At 41.3% G+C, this 13,554-nt stretch overlaps 1 protein-coding gene across 3 annotated transcripts in view; it reads right to left on the bottom strand.

Annotated features, from left to right (window-relative positions):
* The window catches only part of ZNF827 (zinc finger protein 827), a 113,233-nt gene that overhangs the window by 36,550 nt on the left and 63,129 nt on the right, over nucleotides 1–13,554 (bottom strand). For all 3 annotated transcript variants that reach the window (XM_066186530.1, XM_066186531.1, XM_066186529.1), the window contains exons 5-6: nucleotides 12,368–12,601; nucleotides 496–744 (exon numbers count right to left, since the gene is read on the bottom strand). In XM_066186530.1, the coding sequence (XP_066042627.1) occupies nucleotides 496–744; nucleotides 12,368–12,601 (483 nt within the window). The remainder of the gene's footprint in view (nucleotides 1–495; nucleotides 745–12,367; nucleotides 12,602–13,554) is intronic.

Raw genomic sequence — 13,554 nt, 5'->3', positions numbered from 1 at the left:
CAGAGCGATGAGCGATGCAAGTGTTCATTGAACACTGTGCTGGTCCCACTAGCCTTTGTGTAAGAGACGTGGTTCACCTTCTTTGCCAAGGGAAGTGGGCAGTGCAGCCCCAGGAGTGCTGCATCCTGCAGCCACTGGCCACTTAGGCCAGGAACTGCCATCTGCAGATCCTCCTCTACAGGGATCAAAGCAGTCATCACAAATTATTTAATTAGCTTTCAAAAATACAGGAGCTGAACTCTGGCTTTTCCAACTCAGTTGAAATACTGTGAACCTGACCTGGCCGCCACAGTGCTTTAAAGCATATGCAAACTATGGGGGACATTTGGCAAGGCCTCTGTGTTCCAAGTGTGAGGGTGGGAAGGTTCTAACTCCTATTAGTTTCCAGCCCTTGTGATCTCACAGTTTCATAGAACTTCGGGGCAACACAAAAAAAAATAAAAAATCTCGTTTTGTTCTTTAACTTCAGCTACTGAGGAGTTGCACGGGATTTACCTGATAGCTGGAAGAGCAGCTCAGAGGCCATCTTCACTGATATGTCCTGGCTGAAGAGGTTTCTCTCCGGGAGCACGCGGCCCTCGGGTGCCTTGGGGATGCGCTCGCTGATGTCTCGCCCCAGTAAAGTGCTGTAGCCAACGTTCTGGCTGGGTTGGCTGGGTGACACCGACGCCTGCGAGTCCTGGATGTCGACTTCCATCGGTTCTTCCTTTATCTTCACCGTCTGGGTTTCCTTGAAACTCTCGGCTGCAAATATGTATTTAAAAAAAAAAATAAACAACTGCCATAATTATTTAATTAGGCGGTAATTTTTCAGAGTGCTGAAAGCAGAAATCACAATTACCAAGTCGTAATTTGTGTACCACGTCCCTGCAAATGGGAAGGGAAGCAAGCAGCTGACAGCCTCAGTATTCTTCTGGCTGTTATAAATAGAAGCAAGCTCTTGAAAATAATTTTTCAAACTAGAAAGCAGAAAACAGTTGCATATTTGCAAATATGAGAGTTACATCACTTTCTATGAATGCTGCGTGTGCGATGACACACCAGTCAGTGAAGCCTTGTTTCTATTTATTAAATGAAGTTGCAGCTCCACACCAGCCCTCCTAAGGCGGGCACTGAAGGCCTCTTACAAACTCCAAATTACTCTGTACCAGCACTGACAGAAGGGTCAGTATGGGGATAGGGGCAGAGGAGGAAACCTCATCTTCTCTTCTTCCACTCCCTTTCATGGAAAATTCCAGACAACCATGTGAAGAACCTGTTACACCTGCACAAGTTTTCTAGGTGAGAGGAGTATTCTGGGCCTCATCCTGCTCTCAAGGCTGACAGATATTCTCTCACACACTACAAGGTTCATTAACCTTAATGAACAGTTTGCTCAAGTCCATATCCTCCCCCTCCTTGCCTTCCTCTCCAGTGTCCCAGGTCTAGCAAACAAAACCATAGTTCACTTTCTACACTTGGGATTCCTTGGGTGTTGCTGAATGCTTTGCTTTGGCTGCAAGGTAAGTGATCAAAATCGACAATTTTAGCCCTGAAATCTCAAAATCAAGGCTCCAAGTTAATTTGTTTACTACACCCCAAATACCATACAGCCCTTTTGATTCAGACTTTCTGCTGCAAAAAGAGAAGTTGAAGACCTGTAGAATTTACTCTCAATTTAGTTTCAGAAAAAGAGCGTGATTTTTTTTTCCTAGTAATTTTCATTCAGAGCACTCCTGAAAGGGCACTGGTATCATGGCAGAACTCCCCTATGAGGTGTTGCTTCTGCTGGCTGGATGCTGACCAGAAACTCCGGAGACAGACAGCATAAAAAAGGCGCTATGCCTGGAGAACCAAGAACATAAATAAATGCATGAACAGAGTTAAATACCAGAAGGGACACCCGGGTAAGGAATCATTCCAACAAAATTTGTTTGCTCTGTTTTTCCCATCCTCTCTAACTCACGTGTGAGTGTGTCAGCTTCACAGATTTTACTTCAACTGTGAAAGATTCAGGCCTTTCATTTTCAATTATCCAGTATTACAATGGATCTCAGAGGCACCAAAACATGGTTTGGCTATCCCCAAAAATGTTTTCAACTTCCTCAGCTGGTTGGTGTCATGTCGTCTCCTCCAGCAAAAGACGGAGAGAATCCCTTTATCATGAAGGCATAAGCATTCTACCTAAAATTAAACTGATATGTATCACCAAGTCCTTTTTCATTACCTGGGTTTTTGCCTTCCTCCACATTCCTGGAGTAGAGAAAAAGTGGCTTTACTTCCTACAGCTCTTAAAAAAAAAAAAAAAAAATTGAAGCCAGGAGATAAAAGCCACTTGGATATGTTCCAGGAACAATTTACATGAAGTGCTTTCAATCTTTTCTTATGACATTTCTTGACCTTTAAAAGACACATATAAACATTGATAAAAATCTTTACCATCTACTATCCACAGATACATCTCAGACTTCAGAAATTTTTATAGCGAATTCTCAGCCTGAGACCAGTTAGAAATATCATAATGCTTTTTTTTTTTGTCCTGTTAAGAAGATTTTTCTCTTTTTAAAATTTTGTTTAAAGCTTCCATTACTCTCTTATTATAAAACCACAGAACCTTGCATCTGTGTTTAAAAGTGTAAAAATAGCATGCTGTGCATTGAAAGTGAACACAGAGCAGCAAAGGAACGCATCAGGTAACAGTGTCAATCAAAAGCTCAGGTAACTCCGCAAACAAATGAGTTCTTCAGATGTCTGACAGACTGAGCTCTGCACCCAGCTGCCAAATTTAGGTGCAGAGTCAAGCTGACCTTTGCTGCTCTCTCCGCTTTTAAAATATTCTTTCTATTTCTGTTCCTGCTCCACACAGTTTAATTCCCTGTCCTGCAAATGCTTTTGTATCAGACAAACTGATAGGACCCCAACTAAGGCAAGAGTCAAGCAATACCAGTGACCTTCTCTCCGTCACCACCAGCGAGCACTGCAATTGCCCTAACTGAATCTACATATTTGATCATTTCCTTTGACCTTTATCTTCTCAGCTGCACCCTTTTGATCTGACACCATGTCCCTGCCAAATGTGAATTCTGTCGTACTCTAAATCCCCAAAGCAAACACACAAAGAGAAGATTGAAGGAGGGTTTCTGATAATTTTACAAGAGCTAATGAAAGGGAAACACAGTCAGTCTGTCCCACAAGCAGCAATCACAGGCATAAAAACCTGCTGTGCTAGATCTTGTGCTGGCCAAATACTGTAATTAAGGTTATGCCCGTATCTGTCTCACCATATAGGCAGTCAAACTCCAGCTTCTTGAGGATTATTTTCCCTTCAGTGCTGTTCATTGTGGAGTAAGGTGATAGCCCTTATTTCTTTACATAGGTATCTCACATGGTTATAGTGCAGCTAAAGTTTTTCAAGTCAAGTACAGGTACACAAAAAGGTCTCCTGCTTTAAATAACAAAATCATTTTATCTTTGACTTTTATAGCAGACCTAGTAGATAAGCTGGTTAAATAATCTGCAACGTATCAGAATAAGACGTTCGTATGTGACAGTCAGTTTTTTTTCTTCAGGTCAGATTTCTAGAATAGTACAGCAAACTCTGTGGGCTAAAAAGACTCAAATAGCTCAGAAGTATCCAGACCATGATCTCCAAAACACAGTCTGCTATTCATTCAAAACTAACCTGAGTGAGGCTCAGAATAACAGCACAGCAGTGCGGAGACTCTTCATAGGGCAAAAGATGAACTAAATCACCCAATATGTCTTTTTTCTGCTATTAACTTTGTGATACAGAAACACCTTAACAAAATAGAACTATTTTATACATGGAGGTACTTTATCAAGCCACAGAGATGCTGTTTCTTTACAGTGCAGCGTAACTTTTAATCATCTTATCTACAAAAGCCTTAATGAATGTCATCCTATTCACATTGGGTGAGACAATTTTCCATATCAGAGATGAAAAATAGAGTACTGGACAGGCTTGTTTTAGGAGGAGGCAATTTCTTCCACAGTTTTCAGGTTCACTGGCATTCACAACTGCAAGTAGTGATACTTGCTGAAAAACCCTCCAAACCTAGAACACCAGAAACGTAGAACAATACTTGTGCTACTTAAAAGCTCAGGGTACAACATTTGTATCTGAAGGCCTGACAGTGTCACCTCTATAAGGTGTAGCAGTAAGAGCACTTCTGAAATTTAGTCTCAGGCAACACCATTCTACAGCCTAGAACAGAGGCTGGCAAGTTCTAGAAAGACTTTATTCCATCTGTCTGAAAGTTGGGACCATCAAAATCCAGCTCCAATTGAGCACAAGTCAGCGAAGTGCCCTTGTGGCATTCAAGGCCCACCCTATTTCAGGCCACATCATCGGATCTGCAGCCATCAGGCAGAGGGAGGAGATTCTTACCCTTTGTTCTGCACTTACGATTCTGCATTTAGGGTACTGTGCCCTGTCTGGGGCTCCCCCAGTAAAGGACAGACAGTGACCCCCACGGCATGTTCAGTGGAGGGCAGCCAAGGTTGTCAGAAGGCTGCTGCAAGACAGAAGAGGAGAACAGCTGTGAGCACTGAGTTTGTCCAGCCTCAAGAAAACAACACTGAGGGGACACTTTATTGCTGCCGACAGCTCTCTAGGGAATAAAGGGAAGGTGTAGAGAAGCTAAAGTCAGACTTCTCTCATAAATGCACAGTGATCAACAGACAAGCCGGAACATGGGAATTCTGTTTATACACACAGGAAAAAGAATGCCCGTCAGGATGGGGAAATACTTATACACACATCGCTGAGAGAAGCTGGGTTCTCCATCCCTGGACACATTCTAAACTTGGTAAGACCCTCAGCAGCCTGCCTGGTTTGACCTGCTCTGAGCAGAGGTCTGGAATAGATGACCCTGGAGGCCCCTTCCAAACAAAATTATTTAACGAACCTTCAGCACTAGGCCAGCTGCAGGTTCACCTTGCAGAATTTTCAAAAGGAAGATAACACTTGTTCTAATGCAGCACTAGAATTTTTTCCTAACGTCCACTCTGAACTTCCCAAACTTCCCCATCTTTTACCACCTGCCAGCAGGGAGAAGAGTTTAACTCCACCCCTCTTCCAAGTTTCCTTCAAGTAGGTGCAGGCTGCAATTAGACTGGCCCTTAGTTCCTCTGTGCCAGACTGAAAGGCTCAGTTCCCCCAGTGCCTTGCAGCACGGGAAGCCATGACCTGATGGACCTGATCAGAAGGTTGGAACACTTTCCCTGTGGAGACTGGCTAAGAGAGCTGGGGCTGTTCAGCCTGGAGAAGGGAATGTTCCAGGGAAACCTTACAGCAGTGTTTCAGCACCGAAAGCAGGCTTTTAAGAGAGGTGAGGACAGACTTTTTAGCCTGTTGTGACAGGACAAGAGGCAGTGGTTTTAACCCAAAAGAGGATAGATTCAGACTATATATAAGGGAACAATTTTTTACAAGATGAGTGGTGAAACATGGGAACAGGTTGCCCATCCCTGGAAACGTTCAAGGTCAGGTAGGATGGGGCTCTAAGCAACCTGATCTTGATGAAGATGTCCCTGCTCATTGCTGAGGAGCTGGACTAGATGACCTTTAAAGGTCCCTTCCATCCCAGACCATTCTGTGATTCCATGCAGCCCTCACATGCTCTTTGGGGACACTGAACGTACCCTTCCTAATGCAGCACACTCTGCTTTTCCCGTTATTTGAGATAGAAGTCAAAGGCAAGGGATAGATTTCATAAAAAACACAAGTCATGCTGTAAATATTGCTTTGGCTGATACAACAGCTATCCAATAACCATGCATTGCCAAAATCAAATGAATACTTGATAAATCAATCCTGTTTCTTCCCACCATTTTATTTAAAACTTCACCCTGTGACTAAAATTCTAAGTTGCTCATATTTGCTGAAATGCCCATCAGCTTTACAAATCAACTTTATGAATCAACTTAGAGAAGAAAGCTTTTCCCATATGTCTCACAAATTGGACTCATGTACCAGTTTCCACAATGAAGCAGACAGGGGTAACTAGTGGGTCAACTTGTACCAACTTCAAAAGCTTTCAGCACTGAGAATCAGGCGTTTTGTTATGCTAATTGTTCTGAGTTGCTGGAAATAAACATGCCCTAAAACAGCTTAAATAAAACCTCAGAGGTAGGGAACAGTTGGCGAGCCCTGAAGGTTCTGCCACAGAGACACAACAAGGAACATCTGACGTTCCCCTAGGGCGCTGTGCTTGATGCTTTATTTTGCTAGTATTTTTTTCAAACTGCTGTTTTATATAAGACAATGTCAATGAATCAATGTAACAGGATCCTGCATCAAAAAAAAAAGTCATGAAATAGCTCATATTTATTAAAGTGGAACCTCCGAACTCCCACGTTACAGAATTTAGCAACTACAAGCTGCTTCACAGAAATGAGATCCAAGGAAAAAAAAACTGGAGCAAATTAAAACCATAGACTAATTAGAGTTGTGATAGACATCTGTTGCCCCTTCCATTAAAATGGTAGGATCATGGTGCTTACCTGCAAGACTCTACTTGCAGAACCTGGTGAAAATTAAAAAACAAAACAAAACAAAACAAAAACCAAAACCGAAACAAACCCCCCCCCCCCAACCCCAAAAAACCCCAAAAAACCAACCAACCAACCAAAAAAACCCCCAACAAAACCCACTTGGCAGCGTTTAATCTGGGAATGTGACTTGCCATACTTTGCCATTTCTCTACTTCCCATAAAGAAAGTCTTATTTCAGATCATACACTTCCCCACTTACATTCTGGGCTCCTACAGAAGCCCCAAGGAACAAAAGACTTCCCTGTATTTTCCCTTGTCTGCCTGTTATCAAGAGTTTCTTAGCAGGGATGAAAGCCTTGACAGCTCTCCTGCAATCAGTCCAGGTGCAGGCACTCTCATGAGGTACTGGCAACAGGGATCTGCAAAGACAGCAGCCTAACTCCACACAGGTACTTCCCAGAGCAGTCCACAATGTTGTGGAAAAGAAATATGCAGCAAGATTAGTTCTGACCTTTACCTTATGCTAGAATTGTACTATCAATCTTTTCTCCCTGCATTACTCTTTTTAAATAGTTGTTCTAATCCATGTTATTTCAATTAAACGTATGATGCAGTGTCAAAAAATTAACTACGAGGCGTGGAATACGAAATTACCACAAACATTTTAAAGCAGATAAAGGCTTAATCAAAAAAAAGTCAAAAAACCTATCACACTCCTCCCCTGTAATAAATAACCAGTTGTTCCAACAGAGGAGCTATCATATAATAATTAGGTGATAATAAATAGAGTTGATCAGGAATGCTTTTGGACTCAATTGTAGGCAGCGCTTCACTTGGTGTGCTGAGGTCACGAAGTAAGTCTGCACTAATTGCATGTGCTGATAACCCCAAACTAAGACACTTTGTTGGTACTGGTGTATTACAAGAAAACACTGTGTGACCTGAGGACTGAAGAACAAAAAATCCAAAGGAGCCGAATAGTACAAATGTCACGCACTTGCTTGGGCTAACAAGGAGATGTGCAATACTTGGGGAATTGACCCAGGGAAAAAAGAGAGGAGGAAAACAACCTGAGTTATATGCAAAATGAGCACATTTAAAAAAAAAAAAAAAAAAAAAAAGGATACATCTGAAGTAAAGGCAAATGTGATTCAGACAACATTTCTAGGAAAGACAAGGACATACTGATGTCCCTGGGTAAAACATTACTTAAAAAGTACTAATACCTGGGATAGATTTTAGATTCCTTCACCAATACGCTCATTTTTGAACAAGACGCCAAAATATTGTAAGCTTCTAAAAGCTAATACATGCCCCAAACATATCAGCGGCATGACTATTTCAGCAGAAAATGAGTTTTTTAGCTCTAACATTGGCATGTAAATGCAAATATTTATTTTTAATTTCAGTCTCCTCTGAAACCTACCTTCCAATTTACAAGACCGAGTGCATAAAACTGACCAGGAATCATTGAGGGCGCCACTTAATTAAATATTCTGAAAAATAAATTAGCTTTTTCATGAAAGAGAACTGGTAAAAAGGTAAAAAAACAGGTGTATTTGAAACATATTACTCCCATTTGTTCTAACTGCTTTTATGCAATCTTTTATGGGAATTTAAATTCTTGCAGGGATGGCACCCTTCCAAAAAAGGTTGAGAGCAATCCACTATCTCCTCAAATCTGTTTGCTTAACAGTGGTTCTAGTCTCAGTCAAGACTTAGCAATGGACAGAATTCCCAGCTCACCTTTGAGCATTCATACAGATCACGGTGGTAATTTTATTTTCTTCTGTAGAATGGAGGTTGAAAATCTGCTCAAACCACCTGTTAACTTCCAGAGACCATTTCTTTCAAATGGGCATTTGATTTATTCTGAAATAGCAGCTTGATTGTTAGGAAGTTTTGTCCCGGCTGTTTGCTTGGAAGTGGGTTCTGCCCAGACATGCCCAAGAGACATGAGTCCTCTGAGCCTGGATAATCCTTTGGAAGAGGTGTGAGTAGGCATCAAATCTATGAACTGCGGAGTAGAAGACCTGAATCCCAGGGGAACAAGGGAGAGAAAGAACTGCTGTAAAAGGTCCAATTCCACCGAAGTAATGTGCGGGGTAAGGGCCTGACCCCAAACTCTGGTCACGTTGCTAGAAACAGGTGTCTCAAGAGCCCTTCAGCTTGAAAGAGAATCTCGTCTTGTAGAACTAAAATAGCTGTGTATGATTTTCTCTTGTTTCTTCCCATCTGCTTCTACAATGGCAGCTAACAAATGCTCTTTTAATGTTCCGCAATGGGAAAAGATGTTTATTCTTTGAACTTTTCCTATCTCTAGAGTCATTTCTGAGTGGCTTACAATGGAGGCTGACAAAGGGCTGGTGATATGGAGTAAACCTACCCTACAGTATGCTCCAGACCAAACCAGGCTCCAGACCTGGAAAGGCCTCCCACTACCCTGTACAGCTAAGAGTTGGCAACGCAGCACCTCTGTTTGGGAAAAAAGATTTCCCAGTGAAAAATATAAACCAGTTTATCCTCCATATGGAAGGAGAGAGCAAGGTCTATGCCCAAATCCCAAGTGGTTCCCATCCAAGAGGCTGAAACAATCAGCAATATTCTGGCTCAGAGGATAACAGCAGCATAGATGTCAGGAATGCAGGAAGCACAATACTGTTATATTGGAAATTTCTTCCTAAATTTGTATGTGATGCAGATTTTGGTGATTAGTATTACACAGAAGAAAGTGAAAATAGTGCATGAGCACAATCCATGCAGTCCTTACCAAGCATATAGCAAATCTGGAAGGAGTTGACTTAAACCCAATTATAAAACATAGCAAATCTAACAAGGGCACTTGGCTGAGGATTTCCCACAGAAAGTAAAACCACAAGACACACTTTTTCCAATTTTTTTTCTTTCCAGTACCATGAAAGAGGAGGAAGCTTGTTCTTATTTTCCCTTTAATCTCAAGAGGTGGCTCAGGAAGAAGCGTGGATGCCTCATCCGTAGAAGTGGTCAAGGCCACACTGGATAAGGCACTGAGCAATATCTTCTAATGCAAGACGTCCGTGCCCATGGCAGGGGGTTTGGAACCAGATGATTGCTCTCTACAGCTCCTTGAAAGGAGGTTGGAGCTGGGGAAGTCTCTTCTCTCAAGCAACCATCAACAGGACAAGCGGAAATGGCCTAAAGCTCCATCAGGGGAGGTTCAGACCGAATATCAGGAAGAATTGTTCCACAGAAAGGGTTGCCAGACATTGGAACAGGCTGCCCAGGGTGGTGGTGAAGTCACCATCTCTGGAGGTGTTGAAGAAATGACTGGATGTGGCACTCAGTGCTGTGGCCCAGGACAAGGTGGTGAGCAGTCAACAGTTTGAGTCAATGACCTTGGTGGTCTTTTCCAGCCTAAATGATTCTGTCATCTTAAAGTCCCTTGATGCCTTGAGAGGCTACCTAGAACAGAGGCTAGACAGTGTTAAAGGAATAAAGTAGGTATTTATTAAAAAGCCTTCAAAGACTGCACCTTGGGCAGTACAAGAGTCTAGCCAAGGCCACACCCAAGATGAACAACATGTCACACGTTTTCACACTTTTATAAGTTTTGGTCCATTTACGTATTGGGGTTAATTGTCCAATTACAGCTTCAGGTTATGAAGTTCCATCCTCCCAGATTGCTCTCCTCAATTTGCTGTTGTTTATACTTTTTGGGCCTGAAGCTGTAAAGGTGTCCTTGGTTCTCCCTGGGCTGGAAAAGGATTCTTTTGTCTAACTAAACTGTGAGGAGAACTTGCTAATACTTTATATGAAGTTCAGAGTTATATGCTAATGCAGTACAGAATCTGGATAATATGAAAGCTAAAACTTAAGGCATCACCTTCTATGATTCTATGAAGAAGTGGCTTAATTGTTCAAGTAAGTTCTAAGTCACCAAAACCAGGCTGCAAAATTGCTTATGGTAGGTTGCAAAGTCAACGGCAATATGGGAATATTCTACCAGATAAAAATTCAAGAAAATCCATAATAAAAGAGGCTAATCATCTTTAGATTTTCCTTTTGTAGTTGTCCCACATTACACTGAATCTCAGTGTTTTCCTCTCTGGTTTCTGCCTTAGATGGTAATTCAGGGAAATGCAATTGTCTGTGACAAACTGGGTGTAACCCTACACCCTGGCTGATGCGGGAATATCGACAGCAGCAACACCAACTCCATAAATCCGAGTCACTCTTCACCTCCTAATCTATGGATTAGCCAAAAAGACCACTGTCAGCAAAAACTTCTCAGTCCCTAAGAGCTTGTAAAAGAAATGTTACACTGGTGTATTTCTTACCACAGCCTTTAAAGCATGGGAGGTCCCAACACGAGCTGAAGACTAGACAAAGATTTAATACATGCTGGATTTCCTCATATAAACAGGTATTTAAGGCACAAATATTCTAATGTAATAGGCAGCAATAGGTTTATCTAAACACAGTCTGCCCAGTGCTGAACTCCACACTGACAATCCAGAACCCTTATGTCTCTGAAGTACATGACAAAACATGAAATTATGGAGCTCTTTCTTTATAAAAATAGTTACATAAATGTATATGCACCAAGAAAAATAGTCACATCTTAGCATTCATTAGGCTGCACAGTTTTGTTACCAAAACACCCCACTCAAACTAGTTACAAGCAGCAACTGTGGATTACACCAATAACCAAGTGTTTCGTATTTGGGAGTCTGAGAAAAAAATCTGGAAACTGGCACTCTGGTTGGGTTTTGTACTACTGAAACACTTTTTGCCCCAATAACATGGAAGGCTTGCAAATCAGTGATTCAAATTCTTCTGCAAATTAAAGTATGGAGGCATGAACAGGCATGAATTAACTACATGTTTCATGGGGGAGATCCTAGTCAGCTCAAGTCTTTCAGGTACAAATTTGAGCTCAAATTCACGTTTGACAGTGTCCAATCAAGACAACTGATTTCAGGTAGGTTTGACAGGGATCTCAGAAGTTACTAAACTTGCAAGCATTCCCACCAGCACTTCTTGCATGACTTTGGCATAATGAAAAAAATAAGTTTTGTCCAGTTTTGAAGAAGACTTAAAATCTATCAGATCCAGTTCAGGTGCAGAAGCACAAAACCCAGCCTGCCAGACTGATTTCATGTCTTGGTTCTAAAAATTGGTCTGTTAGAAGTTCAAAGCCTTTTCTGCATTCACTTAACCTGACCCCAGTGGGAAGAATTCAACCCTTTTACTTTCTCTTTAACCTCAATTCTGAGAGGTAGACAAATCATAATTAGCAGAATATATATTTTTATTTGACTCCCTCAAGCTTTAACACTACCTGTGTGTGTACACTGTCTACTTGTCTGGCAGAAGAATCTATCACTGAGGCAATGTAAGCAAGTTCAAGTGGTCTTGCTAAATGCAGAAAGCTGGCTCAGTTTACACAATTTTTTAATCAGTATCTTGTAATTTTGAGTGCAATGTATTATCAGAAAAAAATAAAAGCTTTAAAAGTCATATTTTATAAAGCTATGTCAGGTATAGTAAAGTACAGAAACGTTCTTATGATGTTAATGAAGTGACACATGTGAATAAATTGGTATTAACATGGTTTTGTACCTTTTAAAAATTACAGCACCGAAAAGCTTTAAGGCATCATTTCTTTTGACTTATTTCATAGTCATTAATTTGAAAATCAGAGCAGAGATAATTAGATAATGTGGCTACAGACCAAAGAGAGATGTTTCATGTACATGACACTTTGTAGACAGGCATTTGCAATTGTTCTTTGGCTTACTACTAAAGCTGAACCCACCTTCTTGCAAGGTAACCCTGCTAGCATACAAAAAAAAAAAATCAGAAACTCAATATTAGTAAATGAAATATCTACCTGAGAGTTTCATGAGAAGCTCAGATGCTGCCTTGACTGACATGTCCTGCCTCATCACATTCGCCTGTGGCTCTTGTGGCTTGAGTTTCTCTTCAGGGACGTTTGGAGCTGGGGCTTCAGATTCTTGGCTGAACACATAGCTGGGCTGAGACACGGTTGAACTTCCAGCTTCTTCATCCTCAGGCTCCTCTTTCACTTTAAAATTAGGAGTCAAGGGCTCTTTTTGATTTGCAGCTGTCAATACAAGGAAAGAAGTGAGACTTAGTGTAATACATAATTTTGGAGTAGTTAGTAACAGGAAGAAACCATAACGGGGGAAATGCTAGAGCAGGTACGGGAAGCAGACATATCAAACTGTGCTCAAAGATGCTTCAAGGGACAAACAAAGTTCTGCATCTTTTTTCTACAAAGGGTCAGTTTTGACAACTGCATGTCCCAAAGCTCAGAAGAACATTCTCTCACTTTTTTCCCCCCTACTCCTCCTAAAAACTTCCCTGGTCATTGGTTTGTAGGTTTTCTACAGGCTTGGTGGAAGTTTAAAACATCATTTCACATACAGGCAAATTTGGCAAAGCCCATGTATATGACATACTAAGGTTTTAAAGCGTGGAAAAGAGGCAAGAGATGAAGAGTAGAAAGACAGAAAACCTAAGAGGGAGTAAAAGGGAAAAGAGCAAATTCTTAGGTCCTAAAAGTTGCTACATTAAGGAGAGAACGAAGGGATTTTCAGCAGACAGTTCTGCACTGTTCCAAGCTCTATATCCATAAAAAGAAAGAGAGTAAGTTTAAAATATTCCTTTGGAATACTCCTCCTAAGCAGCTGTACAGCCTCAGAAGAGGGTAAGGGGACTTTGGAGAGCTGTTTAAGCATTGGTTGTAGATACACATCGAGCAATGCCGTTCTCAAAGGGTCTCTCCGATATCCCTTGACAGCAGCAGAACCTTTGCACGGTGTTCGGTTAAAAGGATAATACCAGAACAGCTCTTCAACAATACTTCCAAGGCCAGCCAACATAAATTCATGGGCAGAGGCATGACAAGCAGAAAGCTAAAGAAGTTGCGCTATTTTTCAACTAAATCTTCTTATGATTTTCTTTATGTTTAACCATGAAGAGATACTTTTTTCCCTGTCTCTTTGTGACCTTTTCTTGACCAAAATATCACTTTATATTCCCAGTAACACACAG

Source organism: Chamaea fasciata, unplaced genomic scaffold (genome assembly GCF_029207755.1).
Source record: "Chamaea fasciata isolate MVZ Bird 193981 ecotype frontalis unplaced genomic scaffold, bChaFas1.0.hap1 SCAF_6, whole genome shotgun sequence".
In the NCBI taxonomy this organism is placed as follows: domain Eukaryota; kingdom Metazoa; phylum Chordata; class Aves; order Passeriformes; family Sylviidae; genus Chamaea; species Chamaea fasciata.
The sequence above is the reverse complement of the archived record's forward strand: the minus strand, read 5'-3'. Positions and strand labels throughout refer to the sequence as shown.